At 44.2% G+C, this 24,220-nt stretch overlaps 1 protein-coding gene across 3 annotated transcripts; it reads right to left on the reverse strand.

Annotated features, from left to right (window-relative positions):
* Positions 1-1,261: 1,261 nt before the first annotated feature.
* On the reverse strand, positions 1,262-24,207 carry CPSF7 (cleavage and polyadenylation specific factor 7). 3 transcript variants are annotated; one of them, XM_081238667.1, is made up of 10 exons: positions 24,014-24,207; positions 23,358-23,466; positions 16,750-16,968; positions 15,806-15,909; positions 15,040-15,212; positions 11,510-11,924; positions 10,883-11,001; positions 8,465-8,633; positions 7,674-7,841; positions 1,262-3,299 (listed from the first exon to the last, which is right to left on the reverse strand). In XM_081238667.1, exons 2-9 carry the CDS (start codon positions 23,409-23,411, stop codon positions 7,679-7,681), a joined length of 1,416 nt encoding a protein of 471 aa, XP_081094793.1. In that variant the 5' UTR covers positions 23,412-23,466; positions 24,014-24,207; the 3' UTR covers positions 1,262-3,299; positions 7,674-7,678. The 3 variants fall into 3 exon arrangements, with proteins under 3 accessions (XP_081094793.1, XP_081094791.1, XP_081094792.1); XM_081238665.1 differs by having other exon boundaries at positions 24,087-24,182; XM_081238666.1 differs by having other exon boundaries at positions 15,067-15,212; positions 24,087-24,181.
* Positions 24,208-24,220: the final 13 nt, after the last annotated feature.

The following is a 24,220-nucleotide window of genomic DNA, read 5'->3' on the forward strand; positions in this document are numbered from 1 at the left end:
TCAGAGGCTGTACTCACTGTAGTGTCAAGGGAAGCCCCTATACCCCATACACACCTGAAGGACTGACATTCTGGGACAGTGAGGACTGAGCCAAGGAGCAAGCCCTGGTCACAAGAGCTGGCAGAGGCCGGCTAGGATATCCACACTCATGCCTACAACTGTCAGGTGACTGCAGTGGTGGTCTCTAGGGGCTGAGGTCTGGCTCATTTCAGGAAGCACTCAGGAACACAGAGGTGACCCAAAGGTCAGTCCCTTCCTGTACTGCCACGGTAACCCCTAGGAGAAACTGAAGAAGGTACTTGCTTCTCTAAACTAGCAGTCCTCACGCTTTAGTTTATGTAAGTCATCTGGAGCATAAAAAGTAGGTTTCGAGACTTCAGAGATTGATGCAGGCAGGAAGGCATTTTAGCAAGCATGGCGCATAACTGAGATGCAGGCAACTGTGGAACTCAACTTGAGAACACTGGTTTAAGTTCTGAGAGGCACTCCAACGATTTTTTTTCCTTCAAGTTTTATAACATCATAGACCCTAAGGGAATTTCCCTTCTACTAAGGGTTACTTGCTTTTATACTGCTCTTGCCTTTACTGGTCTCAGCAACACGTTGTATGTCATCTGGTTGCTGGTTCATCTTTTTATTATGCTAACTCTCCTCTTGTTCACCCGACTTTTTAAAAAGCCAGCTTTCAGGAATCCCAAGGATTACCCCGCAGCACTTTGCTTTCTAATCTGTACTTCCCTTATATTTATATAGCACTGCAGTCTACATAACACGTTCACATTTGTTATGATTCTTCAGACCTCCCAATGTGGAAGGCAGAACAGCTATCATTTTCATCTTACAAACGAAAGAGACTGAGGTTGTGCTGCTCGTCCATGGTTAGATAGATTTAGATGTGAAGGAGGCACTAGCCAGCATATCTTCTAATGCCTAGCAGAGGACTCTTCCCTTTATGAACTTGATGACATCGGAACTGAACTGTACAAGGTAGGACATTTATTCTGAGAATAAATCTTAGGAACCTTGAAGGATAAAAGATGACTTGGAATTAACTAGGCTGTTTAGATGGCTAAGGAAAAAAGCTAAACCTCAAGGGGCACCTCCAAAGGTTCGCAGGAGGTCTCCTAGGTGTACCACATGCACTACACACGCCCACCATGCAATTCCAGCTGAGAACTCAGGGAGTCACTCCCCTCCCAAAGCCTCTACATCAGCCCGCACCCATGTCCCAGACACCTCAACAAATCTATTCAATGCAGAATCCATGAAACAGCTCACACCCCATTTATTATTTAAAAATATTTTGTTACAAAAGGAAAAAAAATACAATGCAGTATAAAAGATTGACAGTGTCATCAAGTTTATTACACAATTTTCATCCTATCAGAAAGACAAACAAATCACCAACAACAGGGGGACGGGGCCTTGGCCTTTTTGAGGGTTGGGTTTTTTTCCTTTTGCTATCAGGAAATAAAACTAAAAATTGTGTCACTGAGTAAAAACAAAAATGGGGAGAAAAAAATTCTCCGGGTAAACGGCTTTTCTGGTATTCTATATATTTTTTTCTCCTTTAACTGTCACCTTACTTGGTTTTCTCTACATTATAAAGACACCCGGAGCTGCTCTTGAGGATAAGCACGTCACTTAACGCTTGGCCGGCTGGGCGGGGTGCCATATTCTGAAGTGGAGGTGGGGATGGGGTTGGGGGACAGGGGGAAAAAAGCTACAAACCTGTAGCCTCTGTCCCAAGGGAATGTGCCTCTCCAACCCTGGGGGACTCCCTCAGTGACTGAGCGAGGGCTCTGTCAGAAACGTGCAGGGAACAGAGGAAGGCTTCGGTCCAGCTCAGTCTCTCCCCTCTGAGCCAGAAGGGTCTCCAGCGACCCTACATCCCACGTGCCACGTTTCCTGTTCGATGTCGCATGCCCTACAGACGCGTGCGGAAGCAGCATCTGTCGCCCCGTGGGTACCGCAGGACCCTGTTGCTGCTGCTTCTTCCAGCAGCAGCCGCCTCACAAGTTGGACGTTATGGGAAAAGCAATTCCATTTGCCTGTGTAGAAAATGGCCCCCAGAGTGGTGGTCCTTAGTATTCTGAGCTGAGCTCAAAGTCAGGCTCCACTTCTTCCTTGCTCCTTATCAGAGGCAGCAAGTACCTCCAGGCAGAGCGAGGGGAGCTATTAAGTCAAAATTCAAAAGGTGAAAAAATACCAAATATGTGACTTTACCTACTAGTGCCAGGTTATCCCACAATAAGTAAAAGTATGTACCTGGAGGATGCAAGCCCATGCTCACATCAAACCTGAAAAAAGAAAAGCCTATGGAAGTAGGCGATATCCTGCCCGACTTGCCTCCTTCCCCACTCCTAGTATTTCACGAGGGGTCTTCACTGCTGAGGTCCGACGTCCCCGACTCCCAATGGCAGCACCTTCCTCTAAAACAAGGAAGCAGCCTCTTGGGGGAAGGGCTCCACATGCGAGATGGAAAAGCCCCAGGGAAAGGGAACATCTCGTGGAGCTGGTTATTGCAAGAGGCAACCAAGCAAGCAGCAGTAGAGGGTGGTAATTGGCTCTGCCAGGCTCCCCAGCAGAAAGCAACCTCATGGGCCTTCTCTGCTTAGGAGGGGCAAGTCCACTGAGCAGGCTGGGCAGCAGGGAGTTAAAAGGGTTTTAGCCCCCTGGGAGGTCAAGGAAACAAACCGTCAATAAGTAAGAGGGAAAAGCAAGAACAGGAGAAGCTTTCCATAAAGTAATTTCTGTTCTCATGGTCCCTCCTCAAAGGGCTGGGCAGGTAAAGGAGTTAAAGAAGTGGTATGTTAGCAAGGGGTTTGGACCCTCTTCGCCCCACCAAACCTAGTGCTGAGGGCAGGACCCTGGGCATATTTTGGCACACCCAGTCACTCTCCTAGATCCCACAGGGAGGATCCGTTTTCTTTGGGAAGGATGTCTTCCCATCAACCTCACCACTGAACTGTTCCTGGAGAATCAGAAACTCATACGTTTCCTTGGACAAAGCACCGTTCTCTATGGAGACCAGGGACCTGGACATGGTTTCTTCCTGTCTGCCACCCTCCCAACCACATGAAGTCTTTAGGTTCTTTACCCTGGCAAACAGGAGTGGGACTGGGAGGGCTGCCAGGCAATCTTCAATCTTGTAGGGCAGAGGGTACTCCCTGTGGGTGTCTGGAAGGGGTTAGGGGCTTGGAGGAAGGGGAAGGGGTGGAGCGGCCTCCGTCCTTTAGTCCTGATCAAGGTGAGGAGATGCAAGTCCATTAAAAAAACATTTGCTTCCAACCAGACTCCTGCAATGAGAACATCAGAAGAGAAGAAAGAAAATACAAGTTAGAGGTTACTTTCTGATTAACAGGGGCTTATATAAATTATACTGGCATTTTCAAAAGTTAAAACGTATGAAGTAGGGGATGCAGACAGAGAGAATGCAAGCCTGGGAAAGTAAAAGACAGCAGAACTGTCTGGGAGTGTCTGGCACTGTGAGTAGTGAGGGAATGGCTGGAGGAGAACAGAGGGAAGAGGAGTGACATTTTACTTTAAGGTTAGGGGGAAAAACAGAGACAATGAAATGAGGCATCAAAGCAGTTTGACTGAAAAGGAGACTTTGGCTGGAAACTACTACATTTCAAGGAAAGCTGCTCTAAGGGAGCATGGTGAGTTTAAATACTGTTTCAGAAAATCTATTCTGAGCGAGTCATAGCTTACCTTAAGGGGAAGGGGAAAAATCTGGAAATGGGAAGTACAATGGTAAGAAAACAAGTGTGTACACAACCAGATCCATTAACCCCCCAAAACCCAAGAGGCCCTTGCAGGGAGCATGTACGTACACAAGAAAACTCAACTTTTCCCCTTCTTTTAAAGAAGCATACACGTACATATAGAGCCAGAGATGTTCCAAGTACCACCACTCAAGAGATTCTAGGTCCTCCCCAGATGACAGGTGTGGGTGAGGGGCCAAGAAGCACACTAACACCAAGCAGGAGTGACGTGGTCAGGCCAGAGCAGAAAGCAGAGCACGGAGGTCAAAGAAGATAATCAGCAGTCACCATCCAAGAAAACTAAAAGCACGGTTAAGAACTTCTGCTGGGCAGTGAAGGACTGTTAAGCCCCTTGTCACATCTCGACCTAACTTAAGGTCCCCAGTACACTCAGCCCTCTTTCCAACGTTGTAACATCCATCTGCAGGGGGTGGCCTGGTCAATCTTACCACACAAAATAGAACTGATAGCGAAAAGGAAGAGGGGGAATTAAATTCAGGCTTAGGATTTCTACTAATGCCCAAACTGGCAACATGGCCTATACATAAATGTTCACCTTTAATGTATGCACTTCTGTAACCTGGAGGAGCTATGCAAGAAAAACTATATCCACAAGCTGCCTGATCCTTCTACACTCTGAAATGGCACCATTTCACCCTGGGGTCCTCAGAATCTGTCATGGCCTCTGGTTTCTCTAAACATCTATGCAGGCAGGTAGCTTTCTCATTTTCTGTAAGAGGAAACTAAAGCCCTCGGTGACTCCTCAATTTCATACCATTTGGGTTTCCGAATCTTTGCATTAGATCAAAATTGAACAGAATGCTCAGTTTTCACTGGACCAGGAGGATAGCAATGAGGTGAGAATGACTATATTTCAAGCAGGATAATGTCCTAAAATAATGAGACAACAGCCAACAACTACAAAAAGTCGAAGCCACAGACAACCTAAGAATATCCTCAAACTCCAAAGCATACACACATATACCGCAAAAGAGATGTAATTTGGGAACTGTTGCTACAAAACAAGACTCAGAGGATAACTAATGCATCAGAAGTAAACTACAGTTGACCCTTGAAAAATACAGGTTTGAACTGCACTGGTTCGCTTACATGCGGATTTTTTTCAATAAATACGTACTACAGTACAACAGAATCTGAGGTTGGTTGAATCTGTTGATGGAGAACTGCAGAAATGGAGGGCTGACTATAAAGTTATACTCGAATTTTTGACTACGCAGAGGTCAGCTCCCCTAACCCCTACACTGCTCAAGGGTCAACTGAACAGCACCCAATTCTTAGAGGTTATGGCTCCATTTTGGTGGTAATGTTTGAATGTAGACAGAGGACAACATGGGTCAATCAGACTTCAGGTCCCAGAGGTCGTGCCCATCCTGAGGAAGGGTGGACAAAAAAGGCTGCTGTTCTTTGCTGCCCCTATAGATGGAACATACCCTTTGCTCTCATGGAACAGCTCTCCGTATAGTATAAATACTAGTATTTTCTAACTAAAAGGTATTGTACTCAGAGCTTGCAAAGTTATCAAGGTAAATGAGGCCCAGGCACCATCTCCTCAACATGACATCTCCTAAGTCACAACTTGGTAACTGCAGATGAAGTTAAGAATCCCAGGATGAGAATGTGAGAAATGGACATTTGGGGGGGTCAAATTCAGTTCTTTTGGACTAATTAACCAGAAGGAATAACCAACGTATCTAAAGGGGTGACTAGGAAAAGTGAGGAACTGGAAAACCTGCCTCAAGAGTTAATTTTCCTCATTGGTCATAGGCCTGCACCAGCCAAATGACTGTTTTCTGGGAACTACTGGGTTATAGGATTTTTCTGAGTTTTTCAAATTGAATCATACTCATAATGAAAGAAAAGGCCCACTTTACAGGTGGAAAAAAAGTGAAGCAAGATGACAGCTAAAGTCTCAGGTTCAGGTGTTCAATCCCCAAAGTTCTAGTGATCAGAGGATCTCACAATTTTTCTATCAAAAGGCTGTTAGGAGCAAAGCCGCCAAGAACAGTGACATGCAGTTACATGTTCCGACTACTAACCTATGTGGCCCCAGAGACTATAATTCATGCTTTGCACAGACCAAGTACTACGTCCTTCGTCACTCTTATCCTAGTCAGCTCCAAAGGACACACACGGTGGGCTGCAGGATTGGGGGAGGGTGGTGACTGATACTGAACCTACAAGCAACACTAGCGACTGTGCTAGCTCAAACAAGGGAAATGCTGCTACTGCGACAGGAGGGACGAGATCGATCACAGACCCACTCTACCCACCCTCCCGCCCACTCCCTGAGACTCAATTAGGCCAAAGCTGTTTAAAACTCTGCTTAAGTTAATGGCAGATGACCAACAACAAAGTAGAGGGCAGTAGCCAAACATAACAAGACTCCTTTCTTATTTGTTTAGCGGGTTGTCACTAGGCAACAGTTTACAGTCCAGCTACCGCTTGTGAACTACAGGCACTCCCAAGAAGGGGGGAGGGTTTCTTTTCCTTTCTGCATCCAGTCATCCATCTATCCACCCCAAAGATACCAAGCAGAACTATTCCTACTCACCTTCCACAATTACCATTACTTCAGACCAACCAAATCAGCCAAACACCACGGACATTATCCTAATGTACTTGATGTGAAGCCACAAAATTGAGAAGAGACCCCAAAGTCACTTGGGTCATGCAATAGCCTTCAGGAACCACAAATGTACCATCCCCACCAGAGTCTCAACTACTTTTACAGATCTCCCAAGAAACACAGTCAACAACTGCTCTTGCTTGCTTATATACTAGAAACAATCTTTGCTGGAAGCTTATTTTCAGTTGGGATTGCCAAGCTGGTGGGATGTAACCTGGAGCCTGAGAATGAAAATAACAGAGCTGAAGCCCCTGAACTAGCCAAGCCTAACTCAACTTTTCAGTTACTTGAGTTAATATAGTTCCCCACCCGTAACTCTCCTTTGTTTTGATTAAAAAAAAAAAAAAAAATCACTGTTAGTAAGTTTTTCCAAAACAAATATATCCTGCCATTGAAATATTCTCCAGTCTCTAAAGCTTTAAAGGTAAGTTTTTTCAGATCAGCTTTCTCCTCTCTGACTAAAGTATCCTGGTTTTCAAAATCTTTTTAATAGATATTAATTCTTAAAAATCATTAATGTTGCACCTTGAAAACTTACAAGTAGTCAATGGTCTTACTTTTTTCTGTCTTGGTCAATTTTCCTGATTTTTTCATTTCAAAGTTTGGTGGGGTTAAACTATAACAATGAGGGACTTCCCTGGCAGTCCAGTGGTTAAGACTCCGTGCTCCCAATGCACGGGGCACGGGTTCGATCCTTGGTCAGGGAACTAAGATCCCGCAGGCCACACGGCGCAACCAAAAAGAAAATAAATAAATAATAAATAAATAAAACATAACAATGATAATAACAATAGCTATCATTTATTGAGAATTTACTATGTGACAGGTACTATGAGTGCTAAATGCTCTATATGGATTAGCTCACTGAATACTCAGCAATCCAATGAGACAGTTGCTTTTATTATCTTCATTTACAAATGAGGAAACTGAGGAACAGAAAGTAATATGGCTGGAGGAGCTGGAACTTATAACCTGGCATCTACCTGCAGACACTGTGTTCTTAGCCATTATGCCATGTTGTCTCAGATACCAGGTGAAAGCAGTCAAAAAACAAGCAAAGATAGCTTAATCTCAGGTCCATTTCAGGGTGAGACTCCTCACAAACAAGCAAAAAACCTGCCCTCCTGAATTTTTGGTTACCTAAATAGGAAGTCTTCCCATACCCTTTTCTTGTTTTAAAAGGAGAGAGAGAAATCTTAACTATCAGTTTTTCTTTCATAAGGGATCATCAACCAGCCAGCAATGGGGCTTCATCCCACCTTTCTCAGTGGTGCCGGTCCCGTTCTCTATCCCGGTGTCTCTCGTGCTCTCGGTTCCTTTCTTGGAAATAATCATCATGCCGATCTTCATTATGAAGCAGGTCCCGGTGCCTCCTGCTGCTTTCCCGGGACCGGCTTGGTGACCTCTCTCGGGACCGATGTCTTTTCCTATTAGAAGGATACTTTTCAGCCTCACTCAGGGGGCTTACCCCATTCTTTCTAAGAGTATTTGTTTTGGTGTCTTCTACTATTTGTCTAAACCACTCTTCTGTTACTCTATCATGGCCCCTAGTCTTTTTTGGAAAATTAATAACAGTTAAACTTGTTGAGATCTTACTAACGTATCAGGCACAGTGCTAAGAGCTTTACATGCATTATCTCACCTAATCTTTACAACAGGTCTGTAAGATGAGTACTACCATTGTCCTCTGTTTAAAAATAAGAAAAATGAGACTTGGAAAGTTGAGTAACTTTCATATTCAAGGTCATGCAGGTAGTTAGGAGGATTGGTATTCAAATCCAAGAATGTATGGCTCCAAAGCCCGTGTTCTTAACTACATCAGTCTTTCTTCCTAAATAAGCCCACTGCCTCACCAAACACAGATTTCAGACATTACAACATTTATTAATGTAAACGTTTGATTAATTTTTTCCCCTTAAAGACATGAGGGCTAGGTCTGCTCTTTCAACTAGGTCCTTGCCAAATACCCTGGGCTCCTTTCCTCCCCCTGCCAATCCCTGGAAGAGTGCTGCTCAGGGCTGGCAGGCTGCTGAAGCAATCATCAACTCACCTGGATGAGCTCCCGCTGGCACCCACACTGTAAGACTTGGCTTCAATGCCATGAAGACAGTCCTTAAGAGAGGAGATGAGGACACGGCAACGCTCATCATTGGCGACCCGGGACTGTTTGATAACAGCAATGGCTGTGAGCAGCGTCTCAATCGCGTCACTGTAATCCCCTGACAGGGGATGGATGGGAAAGGCCAAGGATGAGCAGAGGCAGTAAACTAACTGATGAAAAGGAGAACTCAGGAGGACACAAACCAAGAGTAAATAGCTGTCCCACAGAACCACAGTAAAATGGATGAGGCAGAAGTGGCAGGTATAAAACTGTATGGCACCTATATTCTAGTGGTCTGGAATCAGAGAGATGCTCTCAGATACTGCTAGTGGATGTATAATCCGGCACGTCATTGTCTGCGGGCTATCAGACAGCATCCATTAAAATAAACAATGTGCATACTTTTTGACCCAGCACATCTAAAAATTTTCTACTTCTGTTCACAGGTATATAACTTAAACAATGTTTGTTTCAGCGCTGTTTGTTGTATTAAAGAATCAAAAACAACTTAAAGTTCCTTCAGTAAGGTCTGGCTATATAAATTATGGAACTACAGAATACTACATAGTCGTTAAAAAGCATGAGGTAGATCTGTATGTAAACAAAGCAATCCATGTAAAGCACTTAGCACAGTGCCAGGCACACAGTAAGGGCTCAATAAACGTTAGGTATTAGTTGATGTAATAGATGTCCAGAATGTATTTTTAAAAAGCTGTGAAACAATATTCCATTTTTGTGAAAATAATCAAAATTACCTATATATTTTGCTACATGCACAGAAAAAGAAATCTGAAGGACAGACACTAAATTGTACAAGGTGGTCTTACTGATGGTCCTCGTACGGAAGCCTTTCATTTATTAACACTGCGTATTTGTCTGAATTATTTTAAATCTATAACCAAATACATATATACATACAAGTAACCTATATCTAAGACATGTATGTTGTGTGTGTGCGTATATATATATATTATATATGCATACACACATATTTTTAATTATGCTGCCATCAAGAACTAACTCCTTCATTCCTCACATCTGAGCAATGTTTGGACTCAAGGATAGTGGTCAGGGTGGGTACTTGCACAATGCTTTTCCAAACTAAAGCTTTCTTAGCATTAAGGACAAGATAATACAAGGAAAGCATGAAACCAGGCAGGGGTCCAGTGACAGTGAGGACTAGCAGCTTCCTCTGTGCAAGTCAGTTAAGAATAGAACAGAGGCTGTGAAGGACCTGCAATTCTGTGGAGATCTAAGAACACCAGGATTTTGGCTCTACCAGAGTAGGGAATTTTTGCCTATTTTGTAGGCATCCAATAAATATTTGTGGTTTGAATGACTGGAATGAGAACAAAACAAAGGGAGGAGACAGAGGTTCAGTTATTGATCATCTCAGTGTGAAGGAACTGGTGGAGAACAATGATCGTTTTTCTTTATACTCTGTATATCTGACTTGCTACAATGAGCATAGATTATATTTTAATTTAAAGAGATTTACTCAGATGTCAATGAAGGTTTCTGGTGGAAAAAAAAAGAGAGAGAGAATATACATACTTTCTGTCTTTAGTCCACTCTGCATTCAAATTTTGTAGTCAAAGATGAGAAATTATGGAAAACGGACGATAATAGAGTTAACTTATTTCTCAGGAGATCTGACAATCTGTATTTACATTCATGTAGGAAACTCACAGGAAGAAAGTGAATATGATTAGTGCTATAATGTGAAACTTGGACCAGAACCCGGAAACTTCCTATATTACCTTCTCTTAGGAACCAAAGGTTCTGTTCCCCTGGCTCTCAAAGGCATGGCTTCTGGGTCTGCCCACTTAATACTGACAGCAAGGCAAAAGTTAGTTGTAAGAGTATATTATGCCTTAAGATTGACACCCAACAGACTTGTCTCTTTCTAGGACAGGTTACATGGAGGCCACCAGCTCTGCCTCGATCCCCAAATGTAATCCGATTCCATATCCACCATCATCATCAGTTCTAAAAACCCAAGGTCTACACTTGGCATTGGACTCATTACACAGACACTAGATCCACTGATCAACCACTGAGATCAAGATCTCCGTGAGGCAGGAATTTCATTCTATAACAAACACCACAATGAGTATTAGTTATTTATATTCTAGGCACTAAGTTGGTTTTCATGGGGCAGGTCTAGACACAGGCTAAATAAACAGCACCAGTGGAGCTCCCCAAAAGCCAGGAAACCAGGTTACCATATTACTTTTCAAAATGTGCCACTCTTGAGAATATACTAGTGCTCCAACTTTATCTTGTTGAATTTCTTGCCAATGGAAATGACAAAACAATGGAAAAACTAAAGGTAAGGAGAAGGCAGCAACGGTAAGGATGAGTTACCTGCACTGGCTCCAGATACAGCTTTGGAAATGGCACTGCTGGAAATTGCTCTGTTCCGCTTCATGATCTCTTCAAATTCTGCTTCACTCACTGTAGAGGGCGGAGGGCCCGAATCTCGGCTGCACACAGAAATAATACCACTCCTGACTGCCCACAACCCTTGTTAACTTTACCATACTCTAAAGTACTATGCGATTTAACTGTGCTCTCCTGTATAATGTCTTAAATGGTTCTCAGCCTGTTCACATGTTTTATAGGTTCATGTTCTCTTCAAAGACAGGAGTTATGTCATATACGTTTGTAGTTCTGGCATGACCCAACAGTGCTAATAGACACTCACAGCATTCCTAACAGTGACTTACAGCGCTGCGTTTAATCAACTGCCTTGAAAAGGGATACGAAGGACATGGTTTGGGTTGAGAGGTAAGATGCAAACAAAATACCAAACAAAAACATTCTCTAATAGTTAACTATTTCCCAGGACTCAATACTATGACAACAGTTTCCACAAGGGAAAACACAAGAATTCAGTGCCCACTTAACTTCCTCAGGGAGAACAAAATGCTTAAAACCCTGTCTACCCCACTATGCCTGGCTCAGACCTGAAAGGAACAAGATAGTCCTTACCTGCCATGGTGGTTATAGGGTGCCGAGGCCTTCATGTAAGTATCTGGTGGAGGCCCCACTGTGGCATTTGGTGGGGGGAAGAAGGCTGGATTGAGGTGAAGGGCAGGTGGGATGGCCCCAGGGGGAGGTACAGCCAGATGAGGAGGTAATCGAGGAGGAGGGGGCATGAGATGCTGGTAGTGGATGCCAGGAGGAGGAGGAGGGACCCCGAAGCTTGAGGAGAGAGGTGGTGGGGGTGGAATTGGGGGTGGGGGCAGACCCATCAGGGGAAGGGCGGAAGGAGGGCGATTGAAGTAGGGCAGCACACTGGGGGGCTTATCCACGCGGGCAGATGAGGGTACAAGGTTCTCAGAGGGTGTGGCCCGTCCATCGGCAGAATCACTAGAATCTCGGGAGTGGGCCCGTGGAGGTATTCCTATGAAGCAAAACAGAATTACTGTTACTGCCCAACCTTTAAACATAACCACGGGACCAGGTCATCCTTCAGCAAGTCATCTGACACCATACTAAGGAAGGTGACAGGTAGCTGAGAGAGAAGGTAAGATCACCTGCTGTTTTTCTTTGGCCTCAGAGAGAAAGCTCAGAGGCAACCTAGTTAAGACATAAACCAGGAAGCAAAACCACCCTAAATTCTGTATGTTAAAGAATGCTCTTTATCTAGAACTCTGAGTGCTTCACATTTAAGTTGCCCTTAGATTTGTTTTCTATTTTTAAGTGCAGAAGGATCCTAATAACCCATGAGAAAATGACAGTGCTGAAGTATGTTCATTACTGTTCAGCTGGATTCAAGCTGGTTCGAAATCCCATTTTCTCTGGTAGGAGTTCAGGGACTCTTTCCTTAGACTAGTAATAGTTAACCTTCTTTATCCTGCTGTATACTTGAAATTTCCTCTTTGCCATGGCTCTCGGGCCAGGGAATTTGGGGGAAGGGAGGGAAGGGCAGGGGATGGATAACACTTCCTCCACCCAAGTACCCAAACTGCTAACTGGGACGGGGAAGAGCCACAGAACAGAGAGTAGAAGACTGGAGGTTAAATGAGAAAACACGGCAGACAAGCCAAGGAAAGATCTGCCCACAGAATGAGCAGATGGCACACAGAGGACACCAGGGACTCCTAGCAAAAGCCTGGTACAAAATATGCCTGAAACCTGGGAAACTCCCCCTACATTTCAATGGCCCAAACCCTCTACCCCACAGGGCAGCCTACTATAGGAACATCATCGTGGAATGGTGGTATGGTGTTGTGCAAAACAGGGGCTCAAAACATGTTTGTGTACAGCTGGAAACGTGGCTCTGAGACCGTCAAGTCATTTGGTTAAATGTGTTCCCTCTTTCCAATTTAACAGTCTACTCCAAGCCCGGTTAATGTGGAATCCAGCAGAAGAATGTGATCACATGGTCTTGGGAGTCTTGGAGGTAGAAAGATGCCATTAGGAGACAAGTGTGGAGAGAAAGAAGAGAGCTCCTTCAACAAAAACTTGTTAGTAAACACTAACTCCTGATGAAAGCACAAGGTGGAATTAATCCCCTTGGCAACCAGCTTGGTTTCTCTAACATAGTACATCACCAGTGCCTACCACAGCATTCTCTTGCTTTTCATGTCTCACACACATGGCAACGTGCTTCCTCCCTGAGTTCTCTCAAACTGAAGAAAGAAGAGGTATTAGCAAGTGTAATCCTCTGAAAGTTAGCTACCTTCCCAGCTACTGTGCCCACACTAGCAAGGGTTCTCTTTGTATCTATGGCCACAAATCCCAAGAGTAGCAACCACTGTTAAGCAGACTAAGTCAACCAGCTATACTTAGTGAATTAACAGAGCCCAAGTCCATCAACCTGACAGCGCAGAGAAACACCACTCAGTCAGCACCATCACTTCCGCAAAGAAAGGTAACATCAAGGAGTAAACAGCCAAGTGGTGCTAGGACTGTTAGGTGCTCAATGCAGCTGTAAAATTACACATCTTAAGAAAGTTAGAAGAGGCATGAATCATGGAAAGACTCTGAAACACAATGGACTTTGAAAATTCAGGTTATCAAGGAAGAAAAGTATGTGCCTTCTAACCCAGAGCAATAGCTCACACCACTTCCATCTAGGCTCTCAATATAGTTATAAGAACACAGTTGTTCCTATTCAAGAGCTGAGTGGCCATATTTCCACCTTCAACCAACCTATCCAAGGTCCCAGTGGACTACCCAATCAATAAATACAAAGCACTATTTTGAGAGCAGGACCTAAGCAGTGACAGAAAGTGGGTAATGAAAACTCTGCCATACCCCCACTGTAGTAAAAGGAAAGTAATGGCAGTTGACTGTTTCAGGCAGGGCCTTGCAGGGCGGCTGCACCTTCTGAAGTCAGGACAATCCAAGGTTGGTCCCCAGGTTTCGCAGGTTCAGAAACTTGATTTTAACAGTTCACCCAGGGATGACTGGACCCTAGGAGATTGATTCACACTATCCAAACTCACAAGAGACTGATTCATAAACCAGAATGACAATTTATTAATTTACAATGAGAAATATAACTGCCAAGCAGACTGCAATACTTGTGTCGGCTGGTCAGCGCATTCTCTTCCCAGTAGGAGAGCCTAGTTGGGAAACCAAATTAGTATCAGAAGGTGTCTTGGTGAGCACAGGGTCAGAATAAAGGGAATAAGGTGAGCTTAAGGCATACTATCATCAGGCTAAGGTAGCATGATGCAACTTTCTTTACTAATGGGAAACACTTGCCAAGCAAACTAAAATCGCAGGTAATAGAAAGGGTACCCAACCCCCCTGGTCAATGCTGGAGAAACACCGTTAAATTCTTACTCTCCAGCACTCCTCTTGGTCGATTCCTTACAGAGTACCCTTCCAGTGTATGTTTACGACAAGATTACAGCCATCTTTATGTATCATATCTATATTTTAAGGTGGTTGCTTCTTAATACTTTATAGAGACATGTCTTACAATTAAGCCCATTTGCTATACACTTGATTTTTTAGATAGAAACACATAATGTATTTATTTATTTATTTATTTATTTATTGCGGTATGCGGGCCTCTCACTGTTGTGGCCTCTCCCGTTGCAGAGCACAGGCTCCAGACGCACAGGCACAGCAGCCATGGCTCACATGGGCCCAGCCGCTCCGCGGCACGAGGGATCTTCCCGGACCGGGGCACGAACCCGTGTCCCCTGTATCGGCAGGCGGACTCTCAACCACTGCCGCCACCAGGGAAACCCGGAAACACATAATTTAGACTTGACAGGAACTTTATATGTCGTGTGTCTAGTTCAAATGGGGAAGTAGGCCCTAAGCAGTAAAGTGACCTGCCCAAGGTCACATAATGAGTTAGTGGCAAAACTGGGCCATAACCTGAACCTACCTGACTCCTAGCACATGAGCCTCGTCTCTTGGCTTACCTACTGCCATGCTGCCACCCATAATCACCACCACCCTCTCTCAAACTCTTCCACATCGTAGGCCAAGCCTACACCACAGAAAACAAACCCACAAACTTCCCCCCCTTCATACAGATGGTCTCCACGTACCCCCTCTTGGGACTCGGACGCACTCACGTTTCCGAGCCTGTGCCTCAAACTGTGACAGGTTCTGGCGGGTGGCTGGCCTCACATCCACTTTTTCTCCATTAAGAACCTTTCCTGGCAGAAGTTCCAACAACTTGTGGACAGAGTTTTCAGAGGCTACCACCACCTCAGCATACCTTGAGGAAGAAACATTAAAAACGAGTGAAATCAACCAAGAGAGGAACACAGAAATTCTCTTCCACTTTTAGTGAAAACTGGTAAAGCCAAGGATACCTTGCTAATATTTTTTTTAAAGATTTTTTTGATGTGGACCATTTTTAAAGTCTTCATTGAATTTTTACAATATTGCTTCTGTTTCATGTTTTGGTTTTTTGGCCCTGAGGCACATGGGATCTTAGCTCCCAGACCAGGGATAGAACCCACACCACCTGCATTGGAAGGCGAAGTCTTAACCACTGGACTGCCAGGGAAGTCCCATTTTTTTTTTTATCTTTCTAATATTAAACATACAAAACTACTAAAAACAAACAGGTGTCATGCTAAAATTTTCCTATTTATTTCAAATTAGAAATCAGCTCTCTTTGCCTCTCAATGGATGGATGTTCTCCTACATTGCAACTAGGTCCCCATTCTAAGGTGGTTTGTTAAAACCAAGGCAGTAAACTGGGCCAGGGGTGGGAGGGATTAAATTACAGGGCCAAAATAACAGTACAGATCTGTCATCCCAATGGTTACAAACTAAAAGGGGCTTCTCAAATCCAGACCTCACCCTTTGGACTGGCCATTTGCTCGATTCTCTGCAAATTTCAACTCCACCACATCATAGACTCCTACAGAGCGAATAACCTGGATCAGCTGCTGGTCTGTGGTCCACTGCGGCCGGCAAAATGGAAAAGGAAGAAATGTCAAGAGCTACACCCCCTCCCCCAGAATGTCCCAAACCCTTCCCTCAAACCTAGGATTCTAGTCACAATCATGACCTCCCACAAGAAACCCAGAAGGCCATCAATATTTCAATTAGAGCACGTTTTTCCTATTGTCCTCACCCATGCAGAATTCCAAAACTACCCACCCCTGCCCCAATCCCCATCTTTGAGACTAAGAAAATTAAAACCTATTTTAACTTTAACTGCCACTTGGGCTGGCTCGTCATCAGCTCAAACAGTGATTACTAGTAGCTTTTAGTTATAGATCTGATGGGCTAGAGTTGGTCACTGACGGCAACTTTCCCCTCAGTATATACATTTCTTAATTTGAAAACACCACCTCCCAGCACCAGCCCCCAAACATGTCACACAATAACTTTTGCAGAACAACAATCACCACCTACCCCGAGCGTACTACAGCTATCAAGGTCTTTGCTCCCTCTCACCCATCATTATCATAGGACCATCTAATGACCACCAAGAGTTCAAGGTGTTCACTCTGAAATCTCATCCCACAGATGACCCTGGTAGACATAAAAGCCCCAGGGTCAGGGGCGGTAACAAGATGGCAGAAAAAGCAACTACCCACTTAATCATTGCTTTCTTCGGCACCAGTACGTCCTCAGGATAGTTCTCTTTCAGAGATCAATCCAACCTGATCCCAGGAAAAAGAAATCCAACCCCATCAGAGCACAAAACAGTGCAACAGTGGTTTCTGAAAATGCCATCACCTCCCAGTGTTCTCCCTCCAGCCCACCCACAAGCCTTTTTGGTTCCCCATGCTTACCCAGGAGAAACTGCCCACATAGACAGCAGCTCGCCTATTACGCAGGCCACTGTAGGTGTAGAGAATTGCAGGGGTCTTGTTATTGGGCTTGGGAGATGGCTCCTGGCGAACAGGAGGTGGCGGCTCAGTGCTGCTGCTTCTGTCATCTGAGGGCTGTGAGGTGGCTGTCAACACGTCATCATACAGGTCAATCTGATCTGTATTGTTGAACTCTGGGTCCTAAGAGACGAGGAGTTGGCAAAGGTGGGTTTGAAAACCTTTCGTTTTGTTCATTCTGTTTTACTCTAATTTACTTACAATCCACGGTCAAGTATTTTATAAAACATACAAAACTTCCTTGTCCTACTCTAGGAAACTAGGAAGAAAAACTTCCCCATGTAAAACAATTTTAACACTTAATTATACTTATGTAGGAGTTTCTCCTAAGACCCTGTTACGAGTCTATAGTGTTTCTAGCTTTAATCAACTGTGAGACTCAAAAGGTACATGATCATTAAACAAGCAAACTAAGAATGCACAGAGATGCATCTGCTACTGCTAACAATGTGGCCAGCTTCTCAAGACCACATCTAAGATACACTAATGAAAATTTGTTTTCAACATCTTATGCTATTTCCAAAATCAAGAGTTACACAAAACTTACTCTTCTACTTAATAAGAAATAGAGTAGGGCTTCCTTGGTGGCAAGCCCGTGCGCCACAACTACTGAGCCTGGGCTCTAGAGCCTTTGAGCCACAACTACTGAAGCCTGCTCGCCTAGAGCCCGTGCTCCGCAACAAGAGAAACCACCGCAATGAGAAGCCTGCGCACCGCAATGAAGAGTAGCCTCCGCTCGCCGCAACTAGGGAAAGCCCACGTGCAGCGAGGACCCAATGCAGCCAAAAATGAAAGAAAGAAAGAAAGAAAGAAAGAAAGAAAGAAGGAAGGAAGGAAGGAAGGAAAGAAAAGAAAGGAAGGAAGAAAGGGAGTATATTTATTTAGAAATGGAGATCAGGGAAAAAGCATGTTAAAGTGGGAACCAAAACACAAAAAAGAATGGGAGTTATTGGTTTAAACTCTTTGATTTACACAAATGATTTAGAGAAGCTCTAAAACTCATAGTACATAATCCCATCTTTCCATTAACCATCAAAGAAATATAAAAAATAAAAGCGAAGTGAATAATGGGGGGATTTTCCATTATAAGTTCTATTTCTCAAATGACATGCAGATCCAATACATTACCATGACATTTATATGAGACATCTTTGAGCAATACCAGAGATGTCCAATGATACACAAAAACAGTGAAGTTCTCTAAAATATAAAGGTCAGGAAACAGGACAAGCACCTATATCATAAGCTGTGTTATAGTAAGCTTTCAAATATGAACGTGAGGGCTTCCCTGGTGGCGCAGTGGTTGAGAGTCCGCCTGCCAATGCAGGGGACGCGGGTCCGTGCCCCGGTCCAGGAAGATCCCACATGCCGCGGAGCGGCTGGGCCCGTGAGCCACGGCCGCTGAGCCTGCGTGTCCGGAGCCTACGCTCCGCAATGGGAGAGGCCGCAAGAGTGAGAGGCCCGCGTACCACAAAAAACAAAAAAAAGGTGAATTCTGTAAGACAGACAAAATATACTTTTTGCCTATGTGATATATTACTGTTATGGGCTGAATGTTTGATTCCCCCCACATACACTGAAACCCTACTCCCCAGTGTGATGGTATTAGGAGGTAGGGCCTTTTAGGAGGTAATTAACATGAGATGAGGTCTTGAGGGTAGAGCCCATGAAAGGGATTAGTGCCCTTATAAGAATCAAGAGAGCTCGCTTGCTCTGCATGATGTGAAGATACAAGCTGGCAGTCTGCAACTGAGAGAGGCTGCTCACCAGAACAGGAACCTGGTCTCAGTTTTCCAGCCTCTAGAACTGTGAGAAATACATTTGTTTATAAGCCACCCAGTCTTTGTTATTTTGTTACAGCAGCCCAAGCTAACACTTACACAAAAAATCCTAAAACCAAAAGAACTACTACTAAGGGACCTTAATGTTTCAGATTTTGCAACGTCATCATCTCAGAGAGGATCTTTTTATTTTAAGGATCAGACAAGTGTATTTTCAGGTAACATTCTAAAACATCCAAACAGTGCTAAAGAGGATACTGCCAAATGAGAGATACAGGGAGACGTTCGGAGTGTTTTAGGGAAACTATAGCTCATCCATGTCATTGCTGTCTTTTAAAAACAGGAGTAAAGAAAGAGCCTATACTACAGGAATAAAAGAACCTGTATTAGGTAACTTGTTTAATTGCCTGAAGGAGAATCATTTCCCCTAATGCAACTCAGGACAGGAAGCTCCAGTAACTTTCTCCCTTCAATACCATCACCAGAACTGCTGATCCTGAACTTCCACTAGAGAAGAGACTAACTACAAAATGCATTCTTAGACCTACATACCATCAGAAACTTTTGGAAACAATCTTTTAGTTTCTCAGTTTATCTGAAGTACAAAGGAAGAACATGCACACCATGATAATACTATTGGATTGTTCTGGTATTGAGGGGGAAAGGATTCTACTTCCTGAGGCATGTAAATAGCTTCAAATATTACAAATACTCTTAACAAGCCCCATAGGAGAGGAGTTTGAACCTTGTAAAAATCTCGCAAAGAGAATGGCAAAAGGGAGTAAACTTTTTAGGGGCAACTTAAAAGCAAGAAAAGGAATCAGTGAGGCAAATAAGCACAGGAAAACTATTTTAGGTAGTCAAACCTATGAATAAGGACCTTGCATAAACAAGGATGGGTACGTGAAGAACGGGGAGAAGCTAACACTGGAGAGCACAGGGTGGATAATAAATTAAAAAGGTGAAGAAAGCTGCAGCTAATAACTCAACATTTTATGTGTAAAATATTTCACAGCCTTATATCTCAAACAATCCTAACTCTAGACAAACCACTTATTTATTCATGTACTAGGTATGATTTGCCCTTGTGGTTCAAGGTAGAGAAAGGACTTAGAAACCACTCAATCTTCTTCAATGCTCTAATCTTTAGACAACACTACTTCACACTTCAAACCTGGGTGCCTTTTTTTTAAAAAATAAATCAAGGATTGTGAAATGGAACTTAAAGGGAATAAGGAAACACACCATCTTAGATTGTCAGTGGAACCAAACTGGAATTCCTTCCGTGTAGTATCTGTGATTCAGAGATGTCTAAAAGTTGTAATACAAAAATTACTGCTGATAATTGGGTAGAGAACATGCAGACTTGGACAGCTCAGAGATCAAACGTATCACCAGGAAATCGTAAGCCTCGGCAAACAATCTACTCTTTCAGGGTTCCTTAGAGAATATGACAGTCCTGGAAGACCCTGGTGGATGGATGGATTACCTTACCACTTTAAGAAACACAAAAGGATTCAATGAACGCAAAACTGTCACAAGATTCAAATGGTCTCTCTGTGCCACAGAGCCTCAGTTCAAAGAAGTTTGTGGGAACTATTCTGATGCACACCGCAGACCTGTTGTGGATTCTGTTGAAGATTTTATTGAAGAAACAATGTATCGAGTTATGTTTGGATTTAAATCTGCTAGCAACATCAGTTCACTTTACTCTTCAGTTGTTAAGACAGAAAAACAGATAGGGCCTGAGGTCTTTCAGATTACCAAATAAGCTGGTGTTTTATGCAGTTAAAGAAAAATCTAATTCTACAAATTAAGTGAAAAACACAATGTTTTACAGGCATTGATGTGGAGGGATTCATTTTAGGGAGATTAAAAAAGAAGTATGTATTTAATACTGAATTAATACCAGGGACAATTTTGCGTTTAACAGCATAGGAATAACTGTGATTGTCTCATGAAGCCTCTTGGTTTACAAAAGAGAACTTGCATGATTATGATTTTTTTTTTTTTTTTTTGCGGTACGCGGGCCTCTCACTGCTGTGGCCTCTCCTGTCGCGGAGCACAGGCTCAGCGGCCATGGCTCACAGGCCCAGCCACTCCGCAGCATGTGGGATCCTCCCAGACCGGGGCATGAACCCGCATCCCCAGCATCGGCAGGCGGACTATCAACCACCACACCACCAGGAAAGCCCCCATGATTATGAATTTAAATGAGAACTTCCCCACCTGTCTGCTCAATGTTCCTACCTGCCAGCCCTTTTCCTGATATCTAAGGGGAATAATAAAGCTTAGGATTTATTTTTCTCAAAGCAACCTATTTGATATAATTTTCTTTTACCTGTAACCAAAGCTCAGTTTTTGACTTTGTAATTACTATTTCCACAGTTCTCACCTCACACTCTCCTTCCGTCATTGTCCACTGCTCTCAACCACCAGGAATGGAACCTCTTTTGAGCAAAGAAATCCATTTTTTCCTTTTATCTCACTACTTCTAACACAGTGCCTAGCAAACAGAAGTAGCTCAATAAATACTTGTTGATAAAAATGAGAAAAACTGAGCATATTGTGCAAAGTGCCTGTCTTAGCACAAGGAACAGAACAGAGACAAAACACTCAGCAGGATGGCAGCTCTCAGTCTCTTTTCTAGTTGTTCTCCCCAGCCTAAGAGAGCAGCTGTGAATCCTAAGATTCGGCTGTAAAAGGAGTGAAGTAGCTCTGCAAAAGAGGCTTTTGCAGCACATGTTTTAAGAGATCCAGGAGTCAGCACGATAGGGTTCCATCTAGGAACAGTGCTTATTTTCCCCGGGGAGCAAAGTACACGTGACAAGGTTCTTGTGCATGGGTAAGCTTGGGGTGAATCAATAACATTCTTATAACATTCTAAAACACAATGTGTACTCGCTGCCTTCAGTCTAAGCTTGCTTCTAACAATCCTAGCCAAACAGAGCTTTTACCATTTCTTTAGCAGCCTCCAGAATACACTAAAACCAGCTTTGCTAAAAATTAACTCACTTGTGGGGAAAAAAGCACCCCTCCCCTGACTTTCCCCCAGACATAAGACATTCAAAATCTATACTTTTTTCAACTTACTAAGTATCAAATACTGTCCATTTGATATAAATGTCTACTTGATTTCACACACCATCTTTGGCCTATCTTAGACCCATAAAAAAGTCCTGTTTAACTAAAGAGACCAGAGAACAAATTGTTGAGGCCAATGACTTCTACCTTGACACAGCAGTGACTATTGGATGAAGCCTATGTCTTGTCTATGACCGACAAGCTGCACTGCTTAAGAAATTATGGAATCTCATTTCTCAGACCAAATGTCCCTGTGGTCAAGGACCCTGTTCTACCCATTTCCCAAAGGGAATCAGCAGCACTGGTACCAACCCACAGATAAGGAAATTAGGGGAAAAGAAGTTTTTTAAATTAATAATTGAAAACAACTAAAAGAGCCTTCTTTTCTTGCTATCTTGTACTAAAAAAAAAAAAAAAGTAAAAAGGAATAAGTCTGATTCAAAGTAATATGAAAAACTCAGGAAAACAATGGTTTGTAACTAAATATTCTAAACCTTTCTTTTCATCCATAAATAATTATGACTTGCTTGAAACTTAAAGAAAAATCTTCATGTAGTTAAGTTAATCAGCAGCCACATGTACATGACTTCAGTCTGCCTGAGAAGACATGGGAAAATGACTAACATATGTCAAGTGAAAGCAATGGCATATATCAACCTCTTCTGTTGCTTCATATCAAAGTCAGGGTCCAATCAGAGCACTTTCCTTCCCTAGCCTGTTTTTTTTTATCCTCCTTCCAGGTCCTTACATGTAGCCATTGAAAGACGCCAACAGGAAGAACCAGCTTACTCGAGTAGAACAGTGCTGAAAATAATCCAGGCAAGATATTTGTAAGTTTTAAATAGAGATTTTGGGACACTCTTGAGATGTGACCTCAAGAGCTCAGAACTGAACTGTATATGAGATTGTTGTTTCAAAGGAGATTACTGTATCACATTTCTTGACATATCATATAGAGACCAACAAATCCAACTTAGAGCATATGACTGGGTCTGTATCTGCTTCGTAACTGGTTTGTCCAACACCTTTACCTCCCCCCCCACCAAACAAGTAGATTCATCAATAAAATTTATTACACTAAAATGCCTATGGACTTCTCAAGCCTGGAGTCAAGCTACTTCTGAAAGGAAGGAAGATAGAAAACAACTGGAATGCAGCTGAAATTAAACGTTAAAGTTATCTTTTATACTGTGCCTCTCACTGCCTTATGGAGGAGGAGACTACATTTCTCCAGGGGCAGTTTGAGAGAATCTCAAAGGAACAGGCATCAGCATCGTCCTCATGAACACTATAGCAAACCTAATTCTGATTTTTAATTTTGGTTAGTCTTCGAAAAGACTGACATCCAACTTTGGCTTCCTGGGGGAGCAAGTTCCACAGGTTGATTCACCACTCTATTAAACCTAATTTTTAGTTACTCTTAAATCAAAGCTTTTAAAATCAAGCCTGGAGGCTTAAGTTAACATAAAGCAGAACGGTCAGAAATCTTGGAAGCCTGTGCTAGAGGGAAAATTTTACATCTGAAAGAGGGGTGTTTAGGCCTATAAAATCTTCAAGGACTGACATAGCCTGGAACCACTGCAAGTTTGGTGCAAGTGATTCCTCAGCTGGTACAGGAAAATCCCAATGTTCCCGATGACCCCTCACCTGATTGAACTCCTCGTCAGCATATATATCAATCAAGTCCACTCCTTCTGACATGGCTCCGGAAGGAAGATCTCGAGCCCGGAAAATGAACACGGTAAGAAAGATGCCACTGCAGTATCCAGAAAGAAACAAGAGTTAGAAGGCATAAGGGTCCCAGGGTGCGATGAGGGCATTGGTTGCCAACCTCCCGTCTCCAGAGACGCAGCATCCCGGCAGCCCGAGCTCTGCCCCACCCGCTCCGCCCCGCCCCCGGCCTCGCACCGCCCCTCGCTCTCCCAGGCCACCGGGGCTCGCGGGGCTCGCTGCCCATCACCCTCGGGCCCGACCGGAGCTGCGCCGCAGCTGCCTGGGCGCGACGAGGAAGTGCAGGCCTTTGCTCCTAGGGGCCCTCGGATGGCGCTGCGAAGAACGATCCCGGCGAAGCCCGCAGCCACAGCCCGCCGCACCTGCCGAGGCCCCAAGCGGCCCCGGCTAGAGTCCCTGCGGGTCCCGGAGCTCCAGCCACCTCCGCTCCCCACCCAGGCCTAGTCCTCGCCCCCCGGCTAGGCCCGCCGCGCTCCCTCCCCACAAACCCGGCCCGATGCCCTCGGCCCCCTCCCTCAAAGGCCCGCGCCTCCCGCCGCCCGCCAACTCCGGCTACCCCAAACTCAACCGACCCCCTCCCCGCCTCAGCGCCGTCCCCGAGCCCTCTTCCGGCCCAGCCGGCCCTCGGCCGCGCGCCCCCGTTACCGGGAATATGGCGGCGGCGGCGGCGAGTCCGGACTAGGCCCGAAGCGCGCGAACCGCTCTCTGCCCCAGGTCCCCCGCCGCCGGCGTCACACGCACAGTCACTTCCGCCATACGCGAGGACGCATCTTCCGGCT

The sequence above is a fragment of the Mesoplodon bidens genome (genome assembly GCF_964165515.1).
Source record: "Mesoplodon bidens genome assembly, chromosome: 7".
NCBI classification, from domain to species: domain Eukaryota; kingdom Metazoa; phylum Chordata; class Mammalia; order Artiodactyla; family Ziphiidae; genus Mesoplodon; species Mesoplodon bidens.

Excerpts from the sequence above, each read along its gene's own strand:
- CPSF7 (XM_081238667.1), bottom strand. The coding sequence starts at position 23,411 with ATGTCAGAAGGAGTGGACTTGATTGATATATATGCTGACGAGGAGTTC. Across the intron at positions 11,925-15,039 it reads CGTCCGAGTCCCAAGAGGGG|GAATACCTCCACGGGCCCAC; the intron begins GTACGTGGAGAC and ends TTTGCTTCATAG. Across the intron at positions 8,634-10,882 it reads TGTATCTGGAGCCAGTGCAG|GGGATTACAGTGACGCGATT; the intron begins GTAACTCATCCT and ends ATCCCCTGTCAG.